We start from the raw sequence: 27,783 nt of genomic DNA, 5'->3' as shown, positions 1-27,783 counted from the left end.
CTAAGTGGAATGAAAGATTTTGAATACACCTGTGCTTTTCCTACTATGACATGTCAACATGTCTGCCGTGAAAAAGGTCTATATCTGGCAGAAAAATCACAATTTGATTTTTTTCCCAAATCGTTCAGCCCTACTGCATGGCCAGATATCACAAGGGATAAATCAGAGAACATGTTGTGGTTTGAGTGAACTGACCCTTTAAAAGTCAGTGAAAACATAAACTGGTTGGACTTGATTTTTAGAGGCGCGTGTAGAAAAGTGAAGCCAGTGAAAGGACATGTTGTTTAGTGGAATTAACTCCCCTGCCTACCACTTTTCCCTGGTTTTTAGGAAGAACAAAGATGCAACGTCTTTGACACAATGGTTTCACGCCTGGAGTCGACACCTCAGATCCGATTGGACATCATCCGGGTGTTCAGTTTCAGAAAGAACGCCTGCAGCTTGCACAGCGGGCACTTGGGCTTCTTCCTTTTCTTCTTGTTCTTCCCTTTCTTGTACACTCCGTGGTACTTCCCCTCCTCGCCCTCGTCTCCGTGCACCCAGGGCACCCAGGCCCCCCTGTGCCGGCTGGGATCGGCTCGAGGGTCGTCGGGCGGGAAATAAACCGGCACGGCGGTTTGGTTGTAGTGGGCGAGCCGGGCCATCAGCCGCTGGACCACTTCTGGTCTCTGGTCGGCCAGGTCCTGGCGCTCGCACGGGTCGGCCGTGATGTTGAACAGCCAGACGTTTTTCAGGGTGGAGGGTTTGGGCAGCGCCGAGTCGGTGCGCTCCAGGTTCCACCAGCGTCCAGGGAGGGTGGGAAGTACCTGAGGATGGTTTAAATGACATGGAATGCTTTACCATCAGAGAAAGCTAGAACTTACACTGTAAGAACTATTTTAGTTTATCTTTCTATTTTAATTGGAGTATGCATTGGAGTGACCCTGGAGTAACCCAGATTAAACTCTTCTGAGGGTTTTTTGCATCTCTCCATCACATCTTTTATTGATTATGTGTATATTAATCTGTAGTATTTGTATATGTGTAAACCAATAAACTAAACTAAACTAGGGTGTGTGATTATTTATGTTCTTCATGATGAGTTTGAAACAGAAGAGAGTTAAAATGGGTCTGAATGTGTTAAAGGGCTGTGCAATTAATAAAATGTGATTGCGATTTGGATTTCAGCACCTAGGGATCCAACGTGATACCATGACTTTGCGTAAGCATACACGCCACTTTCAAGGCGTGTTATCTGTACGCATTTTGAGCTATCCGCGTGTATGTCTACGCTTTATACAGCGGACGGCATTCTGCAACGTCACAGCTTCTAAAGCCACGTGGCGTGTTATCGCAAGGCTACGGTTGGGTTTAGGAAACGTGACACGTGGGTTGGGTTTAGGAAAAGAAGAACTGGTTGGGTTTAGGAAAAGAACAAACGTGGAAAGGAAACGTCACACGCTGGACACGAAGGAAACGTCACACACAGGACGCGATCCCTGCTCTCCTGGGTGAAAGTCCTGTGTTTGACCCATCCTCCCTACGTGGATTTCATACTACATGCTACGGCATCAATTCACACGCAATCGCAAGGTAATGTAAGTCAATGGAGGCCAAACGGCATTGATAAACACGCTAAAAAGCGAGTATGCGTCTTGATAACACAAAAAAATTTGTGATTATCATTTTTTTCTATAATGGAGCAGCCCTAATGTGTTGCAGTACCTGTGGGGGGACCCAGTCTCCGTGTCCTGGGTCTCCTGTCAGCAGCTTCCAGTCTCCGACTCTGATGGCCGCCTGGACCGACGCGTCCCACACCGGCTGGAGACTGAGCTGGGGAGTGGGACGGGGGTTTGGCTGCGGCGTCCCTGGCTGGGACATGTTCTGGTGTTGGGATAATGTCCGCCTGGACTTTGACTTTAAATGTAGCTTGGGCTGTGTCTTGGATTTTGGTCGAGGTGTTCTTGCCCGGGACAGGTTCTGGGATGTGTTGCGTCTGGATTTTGACTTGACACGTGATTGGACGTGAGGCTGAGATTTAGGGCGGGATGTTCCTGACACTGACGGAGACTTGCTGGAGTGGGACTTCAGATGTGGATTATAATGGGATGTTATCTGGTTCTGAGGGTAGACTTTGGTCTTGGATTTAAGTTTGGATTTTGGGAGGGGCTTAAGCTTGGCTTTGGGAAGGGGCTTGGCTTTAGGCTTAGCAGCATGATGGGAAAACGTCCGAGGTTTCTTGGTGGTCTTCAACCTGAACGCTGCCTTCTGCTTTGGTTTCTGCTTCAGGATCTTCCTCTTCTTTGGCTTCTTTGGGCCTTTGGGTTTGCCTACCGACAAATCAAAGAAAACACAAAAGTTAGACGAATGAGGAATACGAAGCAAACACTAGCCAAATTACTTTTATTCCATATTTATATTGCTTAGTTGTCTGTAAGAGGAGCTGCTGCTTAGATGTCTTCCTGCCATACATCCCTCCTGACTTTATTCCCTTTTCATCTTAATTTCTGTCCTCCTTCTTTCTTTGGCGCCAAATGTCTCTCTTCCATAAAAGAGGGACTACACACACACACACACAAGGACTGATAAACCATGCAATAATTGACTGTGCAATATTGTAACGTTAAATACAACTGTTTGTTTATTTACTATACAACTATTTATTCTCGTTGCTTATATTCATTTATTGTTTGTTTATCTCTAGAGTGTCTTCTTGTACTCCCCCCCCCTCCCTTGCTGCTGTAACACTGTGAATTTCCCCGTTGTGGGATTACAATTGCTTCTAACTGCTTACACACGCTTTCAAAACTATGTCTCCTTTTTTCAAAACTATATATGCAATTCCCAAAACTGCACACACAAAATGCCTCACATCTACCTCAAAATTAAACACTGCATTCAAAATGCCATAAACCCATCTCAAAATTAAGCATTTGCATCAAATGGCAAACACTCTGCAAACCTGATGTAAGAACTTCCCTATCTGTGCTGTTTGCATGTCTAACAAGAAGTGTCTGTTAACACGCCAGCAGCTCTGTGAGCATGTACTGAGGCAGTGCTCTGAGCTGAACCCTAACATGCTGATATTTGGGCCGTGGCCAGGTGTCCCTCCTATATAAATTGTTTGTGGATAATCCTGAAGAATCCTCAAATAGCAAAAGGCTGGAGTGGTCACGCGACCTGAGCAGGGAAATCTCTGAAGTAGACTGGAAGAACAGCTCAGACACAGACTATCAACAGCAAATTTAAACTAATACCATTTAAATAGATTATGCACACTTACATAACTCCTTCCCTCCTGCATCGTTTTAATAAGAATAACCCAAACCTATGTGTTAAATGTGGCCTAGAAGAGGGTACACTATTTCATTGTGTGGAACTGCTAACAAATTAGAGAATTCTGGGAGAAGGTTGCACAGACTTTGTCTGACATTACCTCTGTTACGCTACCTGTGTGCCCAAAGATTTTCATCCTTGGTCTTTTTCCACTAGAGACAAGACTGTCAAGTGCTCATAAAAAAAGAATCAATGTATGTTCACTACAGGCTAAACACTGTATTACTACCTCATGGAAGAGCACTGAGGCACCTTCAGTGGGATTATGGTTTAAGAACCTCTCCAACTGCTTAGCCATGGAAAAACTAACACGCCAACAAGGGGAACATTCAGAGCTTCTACAAACTATGGGGACAATTTACTGAATACCTTGAGAATCATCTACCCAGAAGTCTACCAAGTAACTGATTCATGCTACTGTATTGTTTCTTTTTTTTCTCTTAAACATGGTTGTATGTGTGTGTATGTGTATAGGTGTGTACAGGTACACGTGCATATACAGTATGTAGATCCTGATATCCTGATAAGAGTTATGTATATGTGTATGGTAGGTTATGTATGTGGTGTTATGGTGTGTCAATTTTGAAAGAATTCCAATAAATATAATATAAAAAATAAATAAATATGCTGATATTTAGCAGGTATAATGCTCACCATTGTCACCATCTCAGTTTAATGTAGGAGCATGCTAACATTTCCACTAAACACAAAGTACAGCTGAGGCTGAATGTCATCATGAGTTTTTGCAGGTATTTGTACATAAAAGGTTGGAAACATTAAATATTTGACCTGATGGCGCTACATTAAAAGTGCAAGGTAAGAATTGATACAAATATTCCATATACTTGAATAAATATATATCACTAATATTCATGACAATTGAGCAATGACACCGTGAGATGCGGTGAAAAGCTTGATCAACAAGAAAAAGTTAAATGTAATGATGCCTTTGAACTACCCTGCTTATCACTCCCCATGCTGTTTCCACTAAATACACAGTACGACAAATGTATCCCCAGTTACCAGCCTACTGCCATGCATGTGCAGTTTTGTAATTTATCTCACAAGTGAAATGTTGTGACGCCCTGACTGAAGTAGCTTTTAGTACGCCACCTTTTGACGTTTTATTTTGGTAGTCACCTGATGCCTGCTCTGTGCTGACGTCCCACTTCATGGTCTGAGCGGGGGGTTTGTGCAGAGGGTCGATGTTGTGAAGGATCTCCTGACGAGGTGACTCCTTCCCCTCGCTGATAGTGGGCCAAACATCGAAACCATCCAGGCCGGGACTCTGACAGGGAAACAAATACACTACACTATAGAAAGGAAAAGCTCTAATGTGTGCCAGCAGGAACTGGAAAACTCTGATTACAATCCACGTGTTCCCTGCATTAATGGTGCCAGAAGAAATACTCTAATATAATGAATTCATTAATTTACCACACAGAAATAATAATGAATTTCTTTGGTAATAGTGGCTATTGAGCTTCTGGATTAGTCAGATACTGTCGATTGTTTATCTTTGTTTATCTGCTTTGGCAATGGAAACCTACTTGCATACTATGACAACAAGGCTTTTTGGCAGCTGTACACAGACTGCACTGACTTGCCAATACAAGTAATTCATGAACTAAAACACAAAGTGTATATGTAGCCAGTTGTGCACTTATCATAATAGGTCAAGAGCAAATGTATCTACATGATAGTAGATAGACAGTTTTACAGTAGCGCTGTAATCTGGTAAAGTCTGAGGCCAAAATGACGGTTAATGTAGACGGAGCTTCACATTCAGCTCTAACCGTGACAATGAATAATGTCATAAGGTTATAAGGCTTATTCTGAACCTCCCCATGAGATCTCATCTAGACACTTCTCATTTTGAGACTATGGGGTGGTTGAAAGTAGAAGATCGAGTCTCTCAGATTCACCTGTGCATGGTACATAGGACTGTACATGGGGCTGTCCCCAAATACTGAATCAATTATTTTAACAGAGTGAGAGATGTTCACAGCTACTCCACCAGGGGCAGCTCTACTGATTTTGTACCTCCTGGAGTTAAGAGTAATTTAGGTAATTTAGGAGGTTTTAAGCAGGCACTGAAAAAATGGTTCAGATGCCAATCCTAATATATTTTTTTTATCTATTTAATATATGTATGGATGTGATGATTGATACTTGATCTGCTGCAACTTGCTCTGCCCCCCCTCCGCTTCTGAGACGCTCCCGGTGTGGTATGGCGCGTGGCGGAGGACAGAACAAAAACGGAACGCAGCCAGAATGCAGCACAGTGGAAAATGGGGGTAAGGATGCACTCAGACGGGGAAACAGCGATCTGGCGATTTGCCGCAGCGAGATATAGCGAGTGCTTTGTTGTTGCAGGAAACATTCAGCTATTACACAAACTCCCGAGTGATTCAGTTCTCGTGTGTCATTTTTTTTTACCCTCATAGTGTTTTGAAACGTTCTTGTGGCAGAGATAGAGGCAGTGATGTTTCCCGTTTCCTGTACGGGATGCTCTCAGCCTCAAAACTCACCGACCAGTCTGATCTCCGGTTCCATGACTGGCCACCGCAGCGTGATGTCGGGTTGCGTTTCTCTAAAATTTGAGACCGTCTCAACTTTTTGCTGCAGGCCCGCTGTATTTTTTTTTTGCGTTTTTTTTTTTTTTTTTCAACCCCCACCTAAACGCACACCCCCACTCAAAATGAATGGAAAGACCTGCTTTTCTGCCGAATCGTCCGACGGCTGACGTCTGAATGGGGCCTAATGCACTCAGAGTGAGAGTGCCTTTCCCATGGTATTATTTACCCTTTAATATCCTGATACAAAAGAGACCTGGCTAAGAAAGCATACAAGTTACAAGCAAAAAATGAAGTACAAAGACAACGTTCAAAAGTGCTAAAAATGGGACAAATAACATATTAGCTACATATGTTTGTAGAGGTGGGCGTGGTCTGCAATCAGCTGCAGTAGAGACAGGTGTGGGGTTACTCACGATGAGAGCAGTGCCAGGTGAGTTAATTGTCTCAGCTGATTGTTGTTGTACTAATTACACTCTCTCTTCAGATGACTGGGCTGTGAGATATTGTTCTGTTTGTTCTTTGTTATAAAGTTGTGAGCAACGGGCAGTATCCGGGCAGACAGGGGCGCGCCGTTTATGATTGGAAAGTTATGTTTAAAGTGTGTGAGCAGTCAAAATAAATACTGTTGCTTGGAAATTGTCTGTCTTGGCTGTGATCTGAGCTGAGGGTAGTCTATATCAACGACGTTCCACTTCCAAGATTGCTCCGTTGCCGACGGAAATTCCGCCAGATTTCACTCATTTAAGCCGGATATCCGTTGCTTTGAGCTTCCTTTATGTTGGCGTTCTAAACTCTGGTGGATTTGTGAGGACTATGGTTAACTGCTCCTCAGATCTCTGCAGGGTAAATCCAGACAGCTAGCTAGACTATCTGTCCAATCTGAGTTTTCTGTTGCACGACTAAAACTACTTTTGAACCAAACAAGTTCCTTCCACCTGCCACCCTTCCTCCGCAGCGCTGTGGAGGAAGGTCTGGCAATGCGACACTATGCCGAGGGTAACCCACAATGGCAGCGAGTCCTGCTACAATGTTCAAATAAAGGTAGTGAGTTGCACTGACCTGGCTGGTGTTTCCCCCGGCCAGGCCCACCAGTGTGGGGAACCAGTCGGTGATGTGGAGCAGAGCTTTGGAGACCCGTCTCCTGCGTCTCAACAGGGGGCTGTGAACAAACGCCACGCCACGGACTCCACCTTCCCAATACGTACCCTGGAAACACAGGCAGGAGGTTCAGCTACAGTTGGCAAAGCCAGTCCCGTTAGTTGGCCGAGATCTCTATATGCACCACTGATAATTCACAGCATCATTTTATATCACATCATGTGAATATCTGCAGGCACTTGAGGAGAATGTTATGAGTATTACTTTATTTTTTGGGGGGGGGAATCCAAGATAAATGTTATTTAAACATCTCATACTAATAGGTAAACTCCTCCTTATTTGGCATTAGAAGGACTGCATACATGTTTCTGTAACTTTAAAAAACAACAAAAGAACGACAAAAAGTCAAGGTGAATTTGTTTTTGTGCTGGCAAGTAGGAGATATTATTAAAACTGAATTCTGCAGTGAAATTGATGTACAGAATGCAAAATATATAAGGTATTTGTACCTTTCGGCCTCGGAGCGGCCAGTTGCTCCCTCCAGTGAAGGGCTGGGCGCCGTTGTCGGTGGAGAAGATGATAACGCTGTTCCGGTAGTATCCGTACTTTCTCAGAGCGTAGGTGACATTTCGGACCGCCTCGTCCACCGTGGACACCATGGCAGCAAACTTCCTCCGGGCGACGTTGGCCATGCCGCGATACGGATAGATGTAGGACTTGGGGATCTGGAGAGGAGTGTGAACTGCCTGGAGAAATACATTTACACAGTGCATTTACAATGGGTTCACTTTGTACACTTGATTTCATCATTTTTTTAATTGGTTATTTGTATTTCTTTTTTTATCTATTGGTGCAGAACTTAAAGTGCTCATGTTATGCTCATTTTCAGGTTCATAATTGTATTTAGAGGTTATATCAGAATAGGTTTATGTGGTTTAATTTTCAAAAAACACCATATATTTGTTGTAATGCACATTGCTGCAACACATCCCTGTGTGTTGAGCTCTCTGTTTTAGCTACAGAGTGAGACATCTCACTTCTGTTCTATCTTTGTTAGGAGTCACACATGCTCAGTACCTAGGTAAGGACTACTAGCCAGTCAGAAGCAGAGTATGAGGGCGTGCCCTGACAGTAGCTAGGTAAGGACTACTAGCCAGCAGAGATGGGAAGTAACGAAGTACAAATACTTCGTTACTGTACTCAAGTAGATTTTTCAGATATTTTTACTTTACTATATTTTTTTGTGGCGACTTTTTACTTTTACTCCTTACATTTTAACATGAATATCGGTACTTTCTACTCCTTACATTTTACAAAATTGGCTCGTTACTTTAGTTTTGTACAAGAGGTCGTCATGACGGAGAATAGCACAGACACGCGCCTCACACCGCGAGCGGGCGCGCGCGCCACACGGAGCAAAAATAAAAAGAGACTAGCTGTCCGGAGGATAATCAGTTGCAGGGCTGGACTGGCATTTTCCCGGTGGGCCGACGCATTTTTGGGCCGCGCCGGCCCATAAAGAACTCCTAGCGGGCCGCAAATTTACGAATCCCACTAGGGCCAGTGCCACGCCTCCCGGCCCTGAGACACGAGCTGTGATAGTTATGCTGGAAGTTTAGCATCCACGTTAAAATGGATGAACGACCACCAAAGCGCAAGGGAGGTGCCGAGAAATTACGGGAGAAAAAGAATAAGAATCTACAGGCGGATTCCTCAAAATGTGCCAACATTTCTGACATGTTTGGGGCTGTAGTAGCTGCTTCAACATCAGCATTACCTGAAGTAGAGGAAGGAGGAGAGGTGGCTGGCTATACAGAGAAGCAGAAACAACATCATGACAGGGAAGAAGCCGATCAGGAGGAGAGTGACCATGACAGGGCCAGGGGAGCGAGTGAGGAAAAGATGGAAGAGAGAGTAGATGACGATGTGGTAAGGAGTAGGCAAATTAACAGGGACTCTCAGGAAGGGAGGGAGGCTGTGTGTGTGTGTGTGTGTGTGTGCGCGCACGTTATGTGCGCCTCATGTCATAACGACAACAAGCAGTTTGGCTGTAACATTAAAGTTAGTGGCTGTCAGGTAACTTAACTGCTTAAGCTTACATTGAAAATGCTAGCGGTTGGCCTGTTGGGTAGCTGACAGTCTGTGTGATCTATAAAATCAGTGTTGATACAAGCATCAGTGTTCCTTGAATTGCTTAATTAGCTTCTCATGTATTGGTGCTCTTTTCCAGGGCATATACTACTCTCAGCTTTATTGTAGCTTTTGGGAAGGGTTATGGTTATGGTTATTGTATTCAGCAGACACTTTTGTCCAAAGCGACAATCTTACAATAGTTAAAATGAACAGAAAACAGTTTTTAAAGTTGCTAAGCCAATATCAAGCAAAATAGTAATAATAACAATAATGGCAATACCATATCAAATATCAATAATAAAAAAATAAACAAATACCATAAATATACAAATCATAACTCTAAGAATTAATAAATAATTTAAGTGTAAGACCAACAGATAAGTCTTGAGACCCCTCTTGAAGGATCCAAAACTATCACATGAACGCAGAACACTAGGCAACTCATATCAGAGAATGCACGCATATTTTAAGAGGACTGTCTGCAGGGAATGTGTCTGACCAATCACGGGGGGTGTGGGCCGCCTGGGCCAAAAATGCCAGGGCCAATTTTTTGTCCCAGTCCAGCCCTGATCAGTTGAGATCGTGTGTGTGCGTCCTTAAGAACTATAAGTCGTATAACTTATGTTGTCAGTTCATTTAAGCCTGTTGTTGTATTGGTCTATAGTTCTTGCAAATTTAAAGTAAGTTAGCTAGTGATTTTGTTGTTTGTGTTCTTCACCTGTTACCTAGGTTGTAAGTTGTCTCCGTCCGTGTTTTAACAGACACACCTGGGGCGAAGTTGGAAACCAGAATCAGCTTTAAATACAGTCCAAATTTAGTTCTTACTAACAAGTTTCAAATAATTTCACTGGAGTTACCGTTATTTCCACGTCATCAATACCACATTCAATCTAATTGGATGGGAATATGCTGTACGTTGCACTTGACAGATTTGGCTGCATTTTGCATTCATTCGTGGAAAATCATTGCATCTTGATGGTGGTAACGTTAGCACATAGTAGTATGGATGGCAACATGATTGAAAATGAAGAAATCGGCAGACAAGCAGCAAGACATCCATGGCCTTATCTGAGAGAGATGTTTGAGATAATAGGCATCAAGAATGACTCCTGGCCAATGTGCTGCGCAACTATGGGGAACTTAATAAATGTATGTTTAGTAATTCATATTTTATCCTTTATTTTCTTTCCAGAAGCCATATTTGAGCACACACACATACATGTAGATTCCTTTAAATGTTAAGGGAAAGATTAAAAAAGAGAAACTGGATCTGTGAATTCTCACAGAATCACAACTGAATTAATATCTTGCTACTCAGTCAGAATCTTATTAACCTGAAGTCCCAGTCTCTGTCACAATAATCATATATGCAATGTTTTAGACATATTGGCAGACACAAGTGTTGGCAGACATCCATTTAAAATGTAGGCAATGGCATATAAAAAGCCTTTTTTCCATGTCCACTGACGTTTCTCAGCTTGCACTCTAGTAACATTTGTGTGGTCCAGGTATCTTTGCATAAAAAATGGTTGTCATTCGCAAAGCTACTTTTACTTTTATACTTTAAGTAAATTTCCAAGCCTGTACTTTGTTACTTTTACTTGAGTAAATAAGTTAAATCAGTACTTCTACTTTTACCAGAGTATTTTTTAACACAAGTATCTGTACTTCTACTTGAGTACGGGAAGTGAGTACTTTTGCCATCTCTGCTAGCCAGTCAGAAGCAGAGTATGAGGGCGTGCCCTGACAGTACCTAGGTAAGGACTACAACTTTTTCATCATGTGATTTCCCAGAATGCCCCGCAACACTTACTTAAGTTGGAACTCAGTGTTCTCCCTTGTCCCTACTGGTGAAAATGGGATGTAAAACAGTCCTTTGTTTTGCTGTTCCTTGTCAGGACATCAGCTAGATTTTCTCAAACCACTAAAACTTCACATCAAATGAACATGGCTCTACACAAAATCAACAATCAATAAATATAACTCCTCTGAGTTTACTCTTGGTCAATTTCAGCCCTCCAAAAAAACTCAGACCTTTTAGTCAGCATTTTTTGCGCAGATGTGAACACTCCAAAGGGACTCAGGGCCAGATGTACTAACGCTTTTTGTGTCCACTTCAGGCGTATTTGTTTTGCAACGTGCGCGTAAAAGCATGGCGAGGTATGTACAAACAGGCCGCATCGAGGTAAAATCGCAGACTGCCTGTCGCATGAACTAAAATGGCAAATTGTGCTTTTCCGTGTCATGCATATGCATTCACGGGAGGGCCAAGGGGAAAGTGGGAGTTTCTCATAAAGAGATGGGAGGGGAAGCGTAAAGTGTACCTAATTATGTATTCCGCGGTATGTACAAAAACCGCCCGTGACAGCATGCCTCTATTTTGCAGTGAAAATTCTCCGCCTCTTAAAAGCAGGTGTAAACCAGGCGCAAGTGGGTTTCTTCGCATATGCCTCCTGGTGAAATGGCAGCAGTAATCCGAGCAAAACGAAGATAGGCCAAGGAGACGTGCTGAAATCAAAGATGACGTTGAATCTCCGACTCAACGTTCCATTACTCACATTCCATTCCAGCAGTTGTTAAACTCCTTGTTACATTACAAATATTGGCATCAGGATCATTTCAAACAGTCAGAGCATCAGCAGTGGTAATATCTCAGTCTGCACTCAGCCGTATCATAGCACCAGTACTTAACACTTTGCTACAGCGCAATTTACGGTATAGTGGGCGGAAAAAGGCACTGATTACACGATGAACTGCAGGTTTGGTAAATATGCGTAAATATACGTAAGCTGAAGTATCACAGAGTGAGCTTTCTGCGGGTTAGCCATGGCACTGATAACGCTACATTGACAAATGTACATCTGGCCCTCAGACCCCTCTAAAACAAACCGTACTCAGGACTCCTCGGGAGATGGTCTGAGTACGGTTCCCTTTAAGACTGGGTTGCAGTTCTCTTCACCTGTGCATTGTGAACAAGACACCTTTCAGGTTCCTTTAGCCTTTTATGTATTTTAGCTTTGAGGCCCTGTCAGAGCTGAAGTGGACCACAAAGAGAACTGAGTCTTCTTTCAAGTAAACTGACACCGGGAACACAAACTGAGTCCCTTTTCTGTTGGTTTCCTCTTTAAGAGGACTGAGTTTGGTTCGTTTAAAGAGGACTATATGTGAAAACACCCTAAGTTACATTTTCTGTCTGGCCTGCGTTTAATTAAATGTGGTTGAAAGTCCATGTGGGCCAAACAGTCTGTAAATAAGATTCTGAGGCTCATAGACAACAACGACTTTAATGTGGCCTCAATGTTATTCCAACGTTTCGGACTCCCTCACACCCAGACATAAACTAACTGTATTTGACCTATTCTCTGCAACTATTCATGAAAAAAAAGAAGATATTTTCTCTCCTTCTGCCCTGATTTTAAGGGACTTAAACTTGAATCTTGTTCCAGAGAGGTTTCTCACAGTGTGATACCTGGAGGGAGAGCAGCAGGAAGAGCGGCCTGTCCGTGGGCTCGTGACTCTCCAGGATCTTGCGAGCTCTCTGCGTGAACAGCGTGGTGGAGTATTTCCCTTCCTGGCCCCACGCCACGCCCTCATCGTCATGGAGATCATACCCACACAAGCCTGGGCCATCACAGGACCCATAACTGGAGACAGATGGAGACATGTTAGTCATAGAAACATATAGGGACAACAAAAATTCTAATCAGTCCTGGTTCACTCTTATATAGGGATGCACCGAATCCAGGATTCGGCTGCAGATTCGGCTGAATATTGGGCTTTTTGACGGGGTTCGGTTTCTGCCGAACCTTAGAATGTTTTTCCACCGAACCGAACCCTACGCTTGCACTCTGGTCACGCTGGTCGACGTAATGACGCCACCGTTGATTACAGGAAGGTGTTTACGTAGGTGGAGCATTCAATGCAGTAGGCTGTGAGAAAGTGGAAATGGAACTCTGTAGCAGAAAAAGTGTAGTTTGGCAGTACTTTCAGTCAAAAGAAGGCCATTCAAGTCCAGCTACATGTTCAATTTACAATGCTGATTTATCTTTGTTTAAAGGACCCTAAACAATACACAACATCACCGCTGTTACAACATTTGGTATGAAACATCCGAAAGAATACGAGTTGTGCATGAAGGAATCTACAGACAGCAGCCAAAATGCAGCAACTTCAGGTACAGCAAAGGAAGGACAGTCACTGTTTACTTCATTAATGAGTTTACTGTGTTCATGGACTGAGGATGAGAGGAGGATTTGGTATTCGGTTTCAGATTCGGCAGAATCTTAACCAGTGGATTCAGTATTCAGCCGAACCCCAAAAATCTGGGTTTGGTGCATCCCTACTCTTATTATAATAATAATAATAATAATAATAATAATAATACACTTTTACCTGTAGTAATCCACACTTCCTGTTAGAGAACCAAAGAAACTGTCAAAACCCTTTCTGGTGGGCAGGCATGCCTTCCTGGAGGAAAGAAGACAGATGAAGTTACCTGAGCATCACATTTCTATTATACTGTTCTACACTAGCAGCTTCAACCAGAGATCTTCAACAGGGGGTCCGGGTCCTCAGAGTTGCTGCAGGGGGCCACCAAATTATTGTTTGATAGTTTAAATATCTATATATATATATATATATATATATATAGGGTTGGGTACCATTTGGATTTTTCGTTTTACTTTTAAAACGATTCCGATGCCTAAACTGATTCTTGAAAAACTGAAAAATGACGTCAAAGAGAGGCTCTTTTATGGAGTTTTTTTTAAATTGAAACTTATTTAAATTTAACAAATTACTAACGTTTTTAAGTACTTAGGTGGGCATGTGCGCCACTCGGCAGAAAAGGGAGAAAGAAAAAAAGAGTATGCCGCTGTCCGGAGCGACAGAGGGAAAATATTTCAGTTGGAACCGAAATGAGGAACCGAAATTTGCGTTTCGGTACCCAACCCTATATATATATATATATATATATATATATATATATATATATATATATATATATATATATGTCGGAAAATATCCATTATACTATAGGTAAGGAAGCCATCCACAGATACAGTTAAGCTTAAGGATTCACTGTTCCACATTTTAACATTATGTATAAATATATTCATGTCAACAATTTATTGATAATATAATAATATTATTTTTTTTTTAGATTATTTATTATTTATTTATTATAGTGACATCAGATAGACATGAAAGGGGGAGAGAGATGGGGGACGACAAGCAGCAAAGGGCAGCAGGTCGGATACAAACCCGGGCCGCTGCAGGACTCAGCCAACATGGGGCGAACGCTCTTACTGGGTGAGCTAGAGACCGCTCCAACAATTATTATTTTAATAGCTTAGAATTTAAATGCACTATGCACCATAAAAAAGATATATCTGAAGGCTCTAGGCCGCCCTACACGTTATTGTAGGACCAGTTTAATATGCATCTTTATAACTTTATACATTATATATTGTAGCCTAAGGGGCACCTGCTCTGTCGCTTTTTCAGCTCAGGGGTCCTTGTCCTAAAAATGTTGAACTATTTGCACAGACATTTGATTTTTTTTTAAGTTTTAAAACCGGTATTGTTTATCTAGCTGTGATTGTTTTGTTGTGCATTTCTTTGAGTATTACATTCAGCGATCAGTGGAATAGTGTCAAATCGAGGGCAGGAATGTGAACGCCAAACAGACAAAACAGGGACCCAGCCATGAAAACAGTACACTGCATTGTGCTTCTAGTGGAATAACAAACTACAAATCACAGTATGATCACTACTACTTTTGAACAGCGTTGAGAAGATGCTTCATCTCTTTTGCTTATTTGGGTTTCAAACCTTTATCAACCAGCTGTTTCAGTGACGGTTCAACTAATGCCGAGCTCCTGTCGTCTCAACCGTTAAGTGTAAGGTGGTCATAAAAGTCAGCCCATGCTGTCTTAAGTCTTTTTCCTGTTTGGATCAAAAATTGTGTTTGATACTATCCTAAGTTTGAAGTCTTGGTAGTAAAATCTTTTAGTCTGAGACTAAAAACTCAGAGATGTTATGCAAGATAGTCTTTAGATGTGAGATGGAGCCTTTTCACAGTCTTCTAGTGGATGCTTGGCATAAATGAAGTGAACTGCAACGCTGCGTGCTTTTTACCAGGATTATTTCTTGTTTTAGATGACCACAATGACTGAAAAGACAAGGCATATATTCATGTACTAGATGCTCATTTTCATAAAACCCTTTCTAGCACTAGCAGTTTGTTGTGGTGTTCCACAAGGCGGGGCAAGGCTAAAGGGTTAGGGGTTAGGGTTAAGGATGCAGACTTGGTGTCTGCATGCTTTAACCACAGTGCTTGCCGGAACCCTAACCCCTAACCCTAACCCACACACACACACACACACACACACACACACACACACACACACACACACACACACACACACACACACACACACACACACACACACACACACACACACACACAGACAGACAGACAGAGAGACACACAGACATGAACAGACACACACACACACACACACACACACACACACAGACAGACACACACACACACACACACACACACACACACACACACACAGACACACACACAGACACACACACAGACATGAACAGACACACACACACACACACACACACACACACACACACACACACACACAGACAGACAGACAGACAGACACACACACACACACACACACACACACACACAGACACACAGACATGAACAGACACACATGCACACACACACACACACACACACACACACATGAACAGACATACACACACACATGCACACACACATGCACACACACACACACACACACACGCACACACACACACACACACACACACACACACACACACACACACACACTGGCGGTGGGGTGGGGGCTGAGTCCGGCAATTTCTGTAACTTTCCAAACTACTCTCCAACATCCACACCCACTTCATGCAGTGATTGGCAGGTGTGTCGAGGTGGAAAAGTAAGCAGAGTTTTAACTTCTCTCTCAAACGCTCTTTTTTTTAATTGTTGGCACAATAATTTTTTTTCATGTTTACACTATGAATCCCTTTGAGGAGAGATAGTCTGAATGTGTGCGCCATTTACTCCACATTTAAATGAGTATGCGTCTTCCCTTTCTTTATGACAGCAGGCTTTTCAACCCTCATACAAACTGTTTCCAGTATGGCAACATCAACTAAATGATCAAATATTCAACATTTAAATTTCTGACTCGTTGGGAATAAAGAAATGAAAAGCTGAGTGAAGTAGTTGGCAATGAGCAGATGAAGAATAGTGTTGCCTAATCAACTCAAAGTTTGCGCTAAGCTCATTGGTCAACCTGTTCCACACTCCTTTCAAACAATCCACAGGAAGAGCATGCTCATGCTTGCTAACAGCATCTCTTCTGAATCCATGCATGTTTTAAACTGTGAATACCAACTTTTGCCTTCTAACAGGCGATTTAGAGTCCCTTCGTTCAGACACAACAGGCTTAAGAACTCGTTTATACATCAGTCTATCCTGTTGCTAAACCAACATCAGTGTGCTGCTGATTAAGATCTGGATCTGAGGATATCATGAAACATGTTTCTTTGTCATGGCCGTTGATGTCTTTATCTTTGTCCTAAACGTGTAATTGTTGTCTAACTCAGTGTGTACTTTTCTGTTTTCTTTTTTTTCTTCTTCTTTTTGAGTGGAGCTGCTCTGGAAAGAAATGTAGTGTACTTTATCCGTGCCCCGATGACTAGCGTTATAAGCTAATTAGCTGTTTGCCCTAAAACTGGTCACATTCAATTAGCATGAAAACATATCCCAGAGAATGGTCGATGTTATTAAACCGGTACATGTCGGAGCGCGCGGGGGGGGGGGCAACGTGAGTGTTGAGGTTAGGGTGAAGTTATTGTTTAATAGTGACCATAGAATAGATGCTCCTGGTCTTCCCTCACCTGTAGAAGCCCAGGTGCCACTTGCCGACCATGTGTGTGGTGTAGCCGGCCTGGCGCAGCCTCTCAGGCAGAGTGTCCATGTGTGCAGGCAGACAGCTGGGCTGGCTGGGTCTGATAATGGAGTGTTGGAGTCCTGTGTGGATCTGATATCTGGAGGGAAAAAACAGACTTGTTATTGGCTTTCTACCAGACTGCAGAGGGCTGGGGTGATATGCTTTTGTCCCGACTCAATTCTTTCACCAAACATGGCTGCTGATTGGATTTGCATTGTGATTTTCATTTATTGTGATTAGATAGCATTGAGTATTGGGATTTTCTTGTCCTTCTCTAACAACAACAACAACAAAAGTTGGATAATACACTTCTAGAGACAATATATCATGAGACATTTAAGTCTGACATTTATTTACTTTGTAAAGAAGAAAAGAACATGAACATAACGCAGATTTCTTTTTAGCTTTTGTGATAAATGTTCTGCGTTTGACTGTTCAATGTTCCATCCTTATTAAAGACCTAATATTATGCTCATTTTCAGGTTCATAATTGTATTTAGAGGTTGTACCAGAATAGGTTTACATGGTTTGATTTTTAAAAAACACCATATTTTTGTTGTACTGCACATTGCTGCAGCTCCTCTTTTCACCCTGTGTGTTGAGCTCTCTGTTTTAGCTACAGAGTGAGACATCTCACTGCTGTAACATCTTTGTTGGGAGTCACACATGCTCAGTAGCTTGGTAAGGACTACTAGCCAGTCAGAAGCAGAGTATGAGGGCGTGCCCTGACAGTACCTAGGTAAGGACTACTAGCCAGTCAGAAGCAGAGTATGAGGGAGTGCCCTGACAGTACCTAGGTAAGGACTACTAGCCAGTCAGAAGCAGAGTATGAGGGCGTGCCCTGACAGTACCTAGGTAAGGACTACTAGCCAGTCAGAAGCAGAGTATGAGGGAGTGCCCTGACAGTAGCTAGGTAAGGACTACTAGCCAGTCAGAAGCAGAGTATGAGGGCGTGCCCTGACAGTAGCTAGGTAAGGACTACTAGCCAGTCAGAAGCAGAGTATGAGGGCGTGTCCTGACAGTACCTAGGTAAGGACTACTAGCCAGTCAGAAGCAGAGTATGAGGGCGTGCCATGCTAGCAGCTAGGCGAGCATTATAACGTGTGTTCCAAAGTGACCACGTTTGTCTCTGAAGTAAAGGCTGGACTACAATAGAGCTGTTTGGAGCAGTTTGTGAACAGTGTTTTCTGTTGGAGATGGTAAGTCCCTTTGGGGGGGGACTTTGGGCTTTTTCACTTTGTAAAACTATAACATGCACAAAAAGATATATAACACAATAAAGGAAAGGGAAAAAGACAAAAAGCATAATATGAGCTCTTTAAAAGAAAAACCCTTATTGCTGGCAATTCATATCCATGTTCTCATCCTTGCATAAGAATATAGAGCAGTTTTCTCATGTGATAATGCTCCATGACATGTTTTATCTGTTACACCGTAAATATTGAACTTTGCTGTGTACCTGCCGGTGAGGAGCTGGCTGCGGGACGGCGTGCAGATGGGCTGAACGTAGTAGTTCTCCAGCGTCACGCCCTCTGCCGCCAGCTTGTCCAGAGTGGGAGTCTTGATGGTCGGGTTGTGGTAGCCGATGTCGTTGAAGCCCTGCGTTAGAGGCATGACAGAGTTCTGTTGAATGTTTGGATGATTTACACCGAACATTTGGCCTTTCCATGTGCAGGGACAGAATTAACTTGACGGTTTAAATACTACTTGGGCAAGTCCTTTTTCCCCTCTGTGATACTCTCTCCCAGATGGTCACAGACCCTCTGATTCCATATCTCCCTGGATGTAGGAGCCATTTCCTGATCTGTATACTGTATGTATACATGACAGAGATGTACTGTGGCCAGGTTCAGGACGAAACTGTGATCAATCAATTAATTGATTCAGGGTTTTCATTATTTTATTCCCTCATAAAGGGGAACATATTTTACTGCTATAAAATATGCAATAACTGTTAACTTGGCCTACTTTTCCAATTATATCCATCCATCCATCTTCGTCCGCTTATCCGGGGTCAGGTCGCGGGGGCAGCAGCTCCAGCAGGGGACCCCAAACCTCCCTTTCCCGAGCCACATTAACCAGCTCCGACTGGGGGATCCCGAGGCGTTCCCAGGCCAGGTTGGAGATATAATCCCTCCACCTAGTCCCGGGTCTTCCCCGAGGCCTCGGGAGGTGCCCAGGGGGCATCCTTACCAGATGCCCAAAACCACCTCAACTGGCTCCTTTCGACGCAAAGGAGTAGCGGCTCTACTCCTTCACGGATGACTGAGCTTCTCACCCTATCTCTAAGGGAGACACCAGCCACCCTCCTGAGGAAACCCATTTCGGCCGCTTGTACCCAATTATATGCCATAATAAAACAATTAAATTGTGGAGAATTTGTGGTGTGCGATGTAGGAAATCCTCTGTTGTTATGTAAACATTATCCCATATGTTGTCCTGGGGGTAATTAATTATATTAACTAATTAATAATAGACTGTATATTTCATATTTGATTCGTAGAGGAGATGTGACACACACACACACACACACACACACACACACACACACACACACACACACACACACACACACACACACACACATAGTGCGTTTCACTATCTTTGTTTGTTCTTTGGACCCCACAAATGTAGTTAAACAAGAACACACACGCACGCACACACCTGGTCGTCTGTGAGGATAAAGATGATGTGCGGCTGGTTCTTGGTCTTGGGTTCTGTCTCTTGATTGGGAGTGTTTGAGTCGTTGTGGTTCTGTGTCTGGTTTGGTTTGGCCCGGTGAGCAGACAAGCGGCCCAGGCTGATGAACACACTCAGCAGAGTCAGAGCCACGGCAGCAGCCTGCATCTTTACTGCACCAGCCCTGCAAACAACAACAACAACAACAACCCTGACATAACAATTGAGCAGATTCCATGAACAAAACACCAGGGAAGTAGAGCTTCAAAATGTTTCAGTCGGCACAAACTCACACACGCATGCCATCACTGGCGCTCCGACTGCAGATCATAAAACCACATTTGGGACGGACTTGCCAACTCTGGCTGTAACTGTGATCTGAAACACATCCATCTGGTGGGGAGAGAGCTAAAACTCTGAGGAGGCATTTTGAACTATTTACAGTCTTTGGAATGGAATAATAGCAATAAAAAGTGATAAGAATATTAGCCTGAAGTGCCTGAGAGAGAGCAGAAACAGACCAGTTTAAATGGGACCTTTCTCACTATTCTTTGATCATTTCCTTCTGTATTTTACGGAGCTTCTAGTCTATCCATTTTGAGATTTTAATTATCACTTTTGAAGGCCGTGAGAGTATGTAAAGGATTGATTTATGAGCCTAAGTGTAGCCTGAGATCCTCTGGTGGGCCCCTTGTAGGGATTCCAAGATCTAGATTGTAAACCAGGGCTGAGCGGGTCTTGCTATCAGGGCCCCCGGCAGCAAAGATTTGCTACACCGAGATTGATATTTGGGACTCCTTAAACCGATCAATTCAATCAGTTTGTACAAAACTGTGATCAATCAATTAAAGACCAATTGGAAATTGCCACTTTTTTGACATTTTTAATGCTTTTTTTGACGTTTTTGGCGCTTTTATTTCAACATTTATGGAGCTTTTCTTTATTACCACTAATATATACACCACTAACACTAACTTATTACCACTAGATTTAAACAAAGATTTTTTGGTCAATCCTCATTTATATGAAAATATGCCTAATTTTGAATTTAAAAAAATAAAAATGATGAATTATTTTGTTAAGATCAGAGGAACATGTATGTTCATGGATAATCACAGACTGTCAAAGTTTAGTCACTGTTCTGAAACTTTCTAAATTTGTTCTCAAATGATATTAAATTGAATAAAACACCCAAAAAAAATTTTTTTTACGATTATTTTTTGGCCATTTTTAGGCCTTTATTGACAGGACAAATGAAGAAATGAAAGGGGAGAGAGGCTGAATGAGATGCAGCAAAGGGCCGCAGGTCGGAGTCAAACCTGGGCCCGCTGCATCGAGGAGTAAACCTCTCTCTACCAACTGAGCTATGGGGCACCCAACTGATCACTAATTTGACCTGTGAAGAACATTGAATAGAACCATCCATGTTATTTTTGGGCAATTTGGTTGAAAGAAACCCATATCTTTGATATAAAAAAACGTTGAAAATGGGTCAAATGTGACCCGAGGACTACAGGAGGGTTAGAAACACACTTTTTAAAATGCGCTTTTATTTAATAATTCCTAGCTGTGTATCTTATAATCAATTATATTGTTTTAATATCTTATTGTATACTTTATTTTAGTTTATTCCTACTTTTGTGTTCTTATTTTATTGTAATTTTATTGGTTTTTATTTTTGCTGTTGTGAAGCACTTGTAACTGCGTTTTCAAAGGTGCCATACAAATAAAGTTGTTATTATTACTACACAGTGTAGGAGTGTGCAACATGTATAATATCTTCTATTACTCTATACATAACTGTATATGGTAATATCCAAAATATACTGTGATTAGGCCTGTAACAATTATTACATAACTGTCTAATTGCAACTATTTTACATAATCGCCATTTTTTTGTTTAACCGCAATGCATGGCTAACATTAGCTAAGGTCCTAATGGGTATGACTGTTGATGGTAAAAGTCAATTTTATGTTCATTTAAGAAGAAAACTATGTTTTATGATAATAAAGAGGCGTGGTTTACGTCATAGGCTGTGTACCTGTGTTATTACATTATCTGGGTCACATGACAGGGATAGAACCAAAAGATGTCAATAATGTCTGTGATTGGCTGTCTAACGTTACACCTTGTAGAGACACGCAGGAAAAACTCTACGTTACCATAGAGACGGCTCATGTAGAAGGAGCTGAAACATAATTAAAAAGATTTGTGCTGAAATGTTGTGATTTATTTTTGTGTTATAAAATTGGTACTGAAAAAAAGTATTGTTTAGGAACCGGTATCAAAGTCACAGTATCGGTATCGGTATCGAAAATGTATTGAATGATACCCAGCCATATCTGTGTCACAAACCAAAACAGAAAAAAATTCAGCTTCTCAAAGACAGTAAGACCCTGTGCCTGTTTCAGAGAGCCTCCCCGACAGACATCCAGTTTAAGTTTCCAACAAACAAAGTTCTGACAGAGTGTGTGTGATTTATTAAGGCCTGATTCCCTGCCAGTGAGCAACGAAGGAATGCTGCCAGATGTTGTTGGAGCACGGTTGTACTTACAGTAAAATACACAACTTAAGCCCTCTCTCAGTAGACATTTCAGGGCTGATGAACTACTTTAGATTAGATATCCCCAGTGGTGGAATGTAACTAAGTACATTTACTCAAGTGCTGTACCTAAGTCCAAATGTTGAGCTACTTGTACTTTACTGGAGTCTTTTCTTTCCATGCCACTTTTTACTTCTACTCTGCCACATTTCAGAAAGAAATATTGTACTTTTTACTCCACTACATTACACTGACAGCTTTAGTTACTAGTTACTCGGTCGTCTCGCTCCCCCCTAGTGCCTGTGAGCGGAAAAACCACCCTTGCAACTTTCGGCTGGCGAGCCGACGGCCTCAGCGTCAGGAAGTATGGCGTGATATCAGGTCTCGCGATGTAACAAATTGCTTCATGGCACTGCACACATACGCCCATTCAGGAACCGGCTAACAAGGTAGTGATGGAGTTTTTCACACTGTTCTTATGGCTGAGCCGGCTAAAAAGAAGCAGAAAGCTAGGAAACCATTGTCGGAGGAACAGAGAAAGAGGAAACGGCAGACTGACTGAGAGAGGAGTCAGACACGAGTAAACATAGGAGCTGCCAAATATCTATCCTGAAGCTGTAGGGGGAGCTCTATAGAGAAACCTGCCAGCAAAAAGGGAGAAAACAGCGAAGAAATAGCCAAAACTGCATAGCGCCTCTTTAAAATTTCTGCACACAAAACACATGTAGTTTATAAAATCTGATGTTTAATTCTAAAGTAAACTAGCCAACAATATAACGGCTACAAGTCCAGCTGAGATGATTAGACCATTAAACACACAACTGTTTGATCCTTTACACTTTCTACAATGGGAGGAGAGTTCTGCATTGAGTACTTTTACTTTTAATACTTCAAGTACATTTTCCTGATGATACTTACATACTTTTGCTTAAGTAACATTTTCAATGCAGGACTTTTACTTGTAACAGAGTATTTTTACAGTGTGGTATTAGTACTTTTACTTAAAGGTCCAGTGTGTGGGAATTTCTCCCATCTAGCGTTGACATCATATATCAATCAACTCTCTCGCACCACGCAGTTCAAAGTAGATATTACAGCTACGGTAGCCTTCACGCTTCAAAAAGACGGTCTCTTGCTCTTTTCAATCTCCTTTTTCTTTTTCTGGGTGAAGAAGAAGAAGACTCCTGTTCCTGAAATTTGGATTTTGAATACGTGTGGTCCTCCATGTTTCCTTCTTCAGGAAGCTACGATACCCATTAGCAGCATTAGCAGCAGCTGTGAGTTCATCATGTGACAGAGAAAACATGAAAGGCGGAGCAGTATGTCCTGTATGTCCCTTACTGGCTAATGTATTTTAAGATGAGGCATGAATATGGAGCGTCTACCCCAGTTCATGCAAATGCAAATGTTAAATTTCAAGCCAATAGGAATACTTGGAATTGATGGTGGAGGTAAATATTCATGAAAAAGGACAAGTTTGCTAACGGGCAACACAGATTTTGAGAATGAACAACTAAACACGTTACACACTGGACTAGGGTTAGGCATTGTTAGGATTTTAACAACTCTGATTCCAATTCCGATTCTCATCGATTCTCGATTCCGATTCTTTGAGGGGTGGAGTTGAAACGGGTCACATGCTTATTTCACAAATAAGAGGAAAGTTTTATTTTGATTCAATGGTGGGTTGCAGGTTTACCGGGCTTTTTCAACGTAAAATAAAGCCAGACTAGAGCGCTGCTTACTGAGCTCCAAGGCTGCAACACAACAAGAGCCTGGCTGGTCGGAAACCAAACTTGCGCATGTTAAATTTGGAACCCATGATCAGATTTGAAACCAAATCCTCCAAACGATTCCAATAAAGAAAACATTCCACTGGAATCGTAATTTTTTAAACGATTCCAAGTAGGAATCGGTTCTCGATGCCCAATCCTACACTGGACCTTTAAGAAAAGGATCTGAATACTTCTTCCACCGCTGGATTTTCCAGGTATTTAAAGGCTTATAGCCTTTAAGCCTTTATTTTCTCAGGGAAGGCTGCAGTTCAACATGCAGCTTGGTATTCTGTAAAAGGAAGGGAAAGCAGATGGTATACATCTCTATATGTAGTTGGGAAGGGGTGGGGGGACTGGTATTAGGATGTTTACTATTACTATTACTATTTACTATTTATTTAAATTTATTTTATCGTTATTAATACGTACTGTGTGTATATGTTTATACTTATATTGTTTATATCTTTTTATCCTTCTTATATTTGTATGTGTGACATGCTCCAACAACACCATGACAAATTCCTCGTATGTGCAACGTACTTGGCAATAAAGCCCTTTCTGATTCTGATTCGGATTCGGAATGGTTGAGCCCATGATCATTTTACTGATGCAACTTTACAAATTTGTATTATTGTAAATTAGTAATGTGTTTGTAAAATTGTATATTCTGATGTTTGGTACAATGCATCTCTCCTTGTTCTTATACATGGTTCATGTTTCACGGTGCATTGGGCCTGTTTGAATACAATTACATTACATTACTATTAGGGATCGACCAATTATCTGCCTTGCCGATTATCATGGCTGATAATTTGGCAATTTGCAGATTATCTGTATCAGTCTTTTATTTTACTGATAACCAATGAAGTGAATTAACTATAAAGTGCGCTACTTTGGCTCGGCTACAGCTCTGTAAGCAGTCTGCAACACTTGCAGACACACTGATAGCACGTTAAGACTTCAGAAGCTAGTTTTGTTTTTTATTCATTTTTTTTGACTGCGTATTATGTTTAGAGTTTCAGTTTTATTAAATAAGTGCTTAAAGCATTTAAACAAACTTTTGTGTTGGAGTTTCTAACACTCCAAAATGTTAATTTGGACTAAAGGTGTGGACACACAGAGCCGATAATCGGCCGTCGGACAGTCTGGTGAGGTCAGTGACTCGAGTCTGTTCGGTGTGTTCCGTGCCGCCGTCGGTCTTCATTTTGGCTGATTTGACATGTATAATCGGCGGGGCGCTGCCGGCAGTCGGATTCAAATGACCCATCTGATTGGTGGAGTGCTAACCCGGAAACGAGGAGTGGGATGAGCGTGACTAGAGTCTCTTAAAATCTGAGGAAAATCTTTTAAACTGACCTTTGTTGATCTGAAATGAAGACAGATTCAGAAACTGCACGGCCTATTTCTCTCTTCAAATGTTTTCAGAAACACGTTTCGGTGAACTATTTTAGTAAAATATGAGATTGTGTTCTGAACGAGCCGCCAACAGTCTGGCTTTGAATTTCCGGAGAAACAAGACCCACGTGACATGTTCATCCAATCAGCTGCCGGTTTTCATTACAGTACAGTACAATACAGATTAGCACCGCCAGCTGTTATGGAGACATATCACGTCTCGTCTCTTTGGTGTGTTCTGAGGCACTTTTTGGAACAACTCGAGGAGACTGATCAGCCTAACTGCCTTTTCTGTTGACGTTTGGCCGTCGGCTCTGTGTGTCCACACCTTAAAAGATTTTCATTTTTACTGTAAACGCATACTGTATCACACACGCATCAAACTCGAGGCCCGCGGGCCAAATCTGGGCTTTACAGATATTTTTTTCCAAACGTTTTTGTGTACCTTTTGGGCGCTTTTACTATGATGGCTAAGGAACTTTTTAACCCTTGTGTTGTCTTCCCGTCGACCATGCAACTTCTTGTTTTTCTGGGTCAAACTTTTTTTGGAAAGTTTTTGTCACTTCTCCCAATGTTCTTCAAGCTTTTTTCCTGACATTTTTTATCAGTTTTTCAGATGTTTTTGTCGATTCTTTTTGCGCTTTTTTTTGACATTTTTGTTGTTTTTTTCCTGACATTTTTGTAGCTTTTTCCATCATTTTGTCACTTTTTTCAATTTTCTTTTATCACTTTTTTTTCAACTGCTATAAAATTGAATAAAACACCCAAATTCAATGAAAGTAGTGAACTGATCATGTATTTTAATTGTGGAGAGCGTTGTATGGAACCGTCCACGTTATTTTTTTTTTTTTGACAATTTGGTTAAAAGAAACCCAAACTTCTGATATAGAAACCTTTTGAAAATAGGTCAGATTTGGAGGGTTAAGTGACTTTTTTTTAGGGCTTTATGTCGACCAAACTGTAAGTGAGGAGACTATATGAGACATGCAATAAAACAGTCCAAGATATTTGACTTTTTTGATTAAATAAAGGCGTGTCAATAAACTCTACATGCCTGGTCCTTGATGTGATTCTTATTTTCCAGTGTGGCCCTTAGTGAAGTTGAGTTTGACCCTCCCGCTGTATCGGTTCCATATATCGGTTATCAAGGTCATTAACTACTTATAATTGGTATTGGATCGGACAAAAACAGTATCGGTCGACCCCTAATTACTATAATCATAGTGATATATATCATGAAATGACATGTTTACAAGCGTCAAATCCAAGAGCAGCAAACTGTTGATTTCATATGTAAGACTTGACTAAAAGCAGCTGTCTCCTTCAGAGAGCTGGGGATTACTGTACTGATGTCTCAACTGGTTTCCCATTAGCTTCCATTACTGGTGGAAGTGACACACACACACACACACACACACACACACACCGTCCCCCTGTGTGTGCTGGACATGCACTCCTTTCCTGTGACAGCCTTGTGTGTGTTAGTTCAGACTGTACAAGCACAGACTGGTCGTGCATTAAATGTGTTGTGATAAAGTCTGCAGTCTGTATCAAGTTACAAATTCACTGAACCCCATTAGAAATACAGCAACTGTCAATAGAAGTATTCAAAGTCTGACATAACAGTTCAATCCAGCCAATAATCCAAACAGCACCATGTGATGTTTTTAAAATCAGCCCATTTCTGATGGGATGCACACATCTATTCTGTTAGCCTGGCCTGAATCAATACCTCGATATTGGATCAATGAGAGTGAACGGCTCTTCTTCTCCTCCTCCTCTCCTCTTCCTCTCCGCTCCTCTTCACTTCATTCTCCACTCCTCGGCTCTTTCTTCAGGTCGCACAAAGTTTGGTGTGCGTGACGTTCGCAGAAGACGCAGCATGTCCTCAAGTTTCCACAAAACCTTCCTTCAGTCTGAGGTCTGAGCGGCCACACTGCCAATGAAATACGACCAAAAGTCAAGAGAGCCACAGCACCGCGCTCACACTACCGGTCTGACCTGTCAAAATAAAACACCCCCCGATATTATAAATAAATATAAATATAAACATCCACATACACAGTAGGCTAATAGACTAACGTTGTGATCTACACAGGCTCCCAAATGAACTGTTAACAACCGTTAGCTAACTGTAACCGTTATATCCATATTTAAAAAGTAGGCCTATAGCTAAGGCGAACAATAGGCTATACATAATCCTGAAATGAGAGAAATGGTAATGTTCTCTGTCAGCAAAAATGTAGGCTAAAGAAAT

The 27,783-nt window shown here is 41.9% G+C and overlaps 1 protein-coding gene across 1 annotated transcript; it reads right to left on the bottom strand.

Annotated features, from left to right (window-relative positions):
- Window positions 1-107: 107 nt before the first annotated feature.
- Window positions 108-27,505, bottom strand: LOC116044922 (arylsulfatase I-like). Its single transcript, XM_031292469.2, has 11 exons — window positions 27,259-27,505; window positions 19,799-19,997; window positions 18,594-18,733; window positions 17,082-17,231; window positions 13,518-13,592; window positions 12,595-12,769; window positions 7,502-7,738; window positions 6,954-7,100; window positions 4,456-4,603; window positions 1,705-2,309; window positions 108-806 (listed from the first exon to the last, which is right to left on the bottom strand). The coding sequence occupies exons 2-11, from the start codon at window positions 19,979-19,981 to the stop codon at window positions 387-389; spliced, it is 2,280 nt and encodes a 759-aa protein (XP_031148329.1). The 5' UTR covers window positions 19,982-19,997; window positions 27,259-27,505; the 3' UTR covers window positions 108-386.
- Between the last annotated feature and the right edge of the window lie 278 nt (window positions 27,506-27,783).

The sequence above is a fragment of the Sander lucioperca genome, chromosome 9, assembly GCF_008315115.2.
Source record: "Sander lucioperca isolate FBNREF2018 chromosome 9, SLUC_FBN_1.2, whole genome shotgun sequence".
Lineage (NCBI taxonomy): Eukaryota > Metazoa > Chordata > Actinopteri > Perciformes > Percidae > Sander > Sander lucioperca.
Note: the sequence above shows the minus strand (reverse complement) of the source record. Positions and strands in the feature narration are given on the sequence as shown.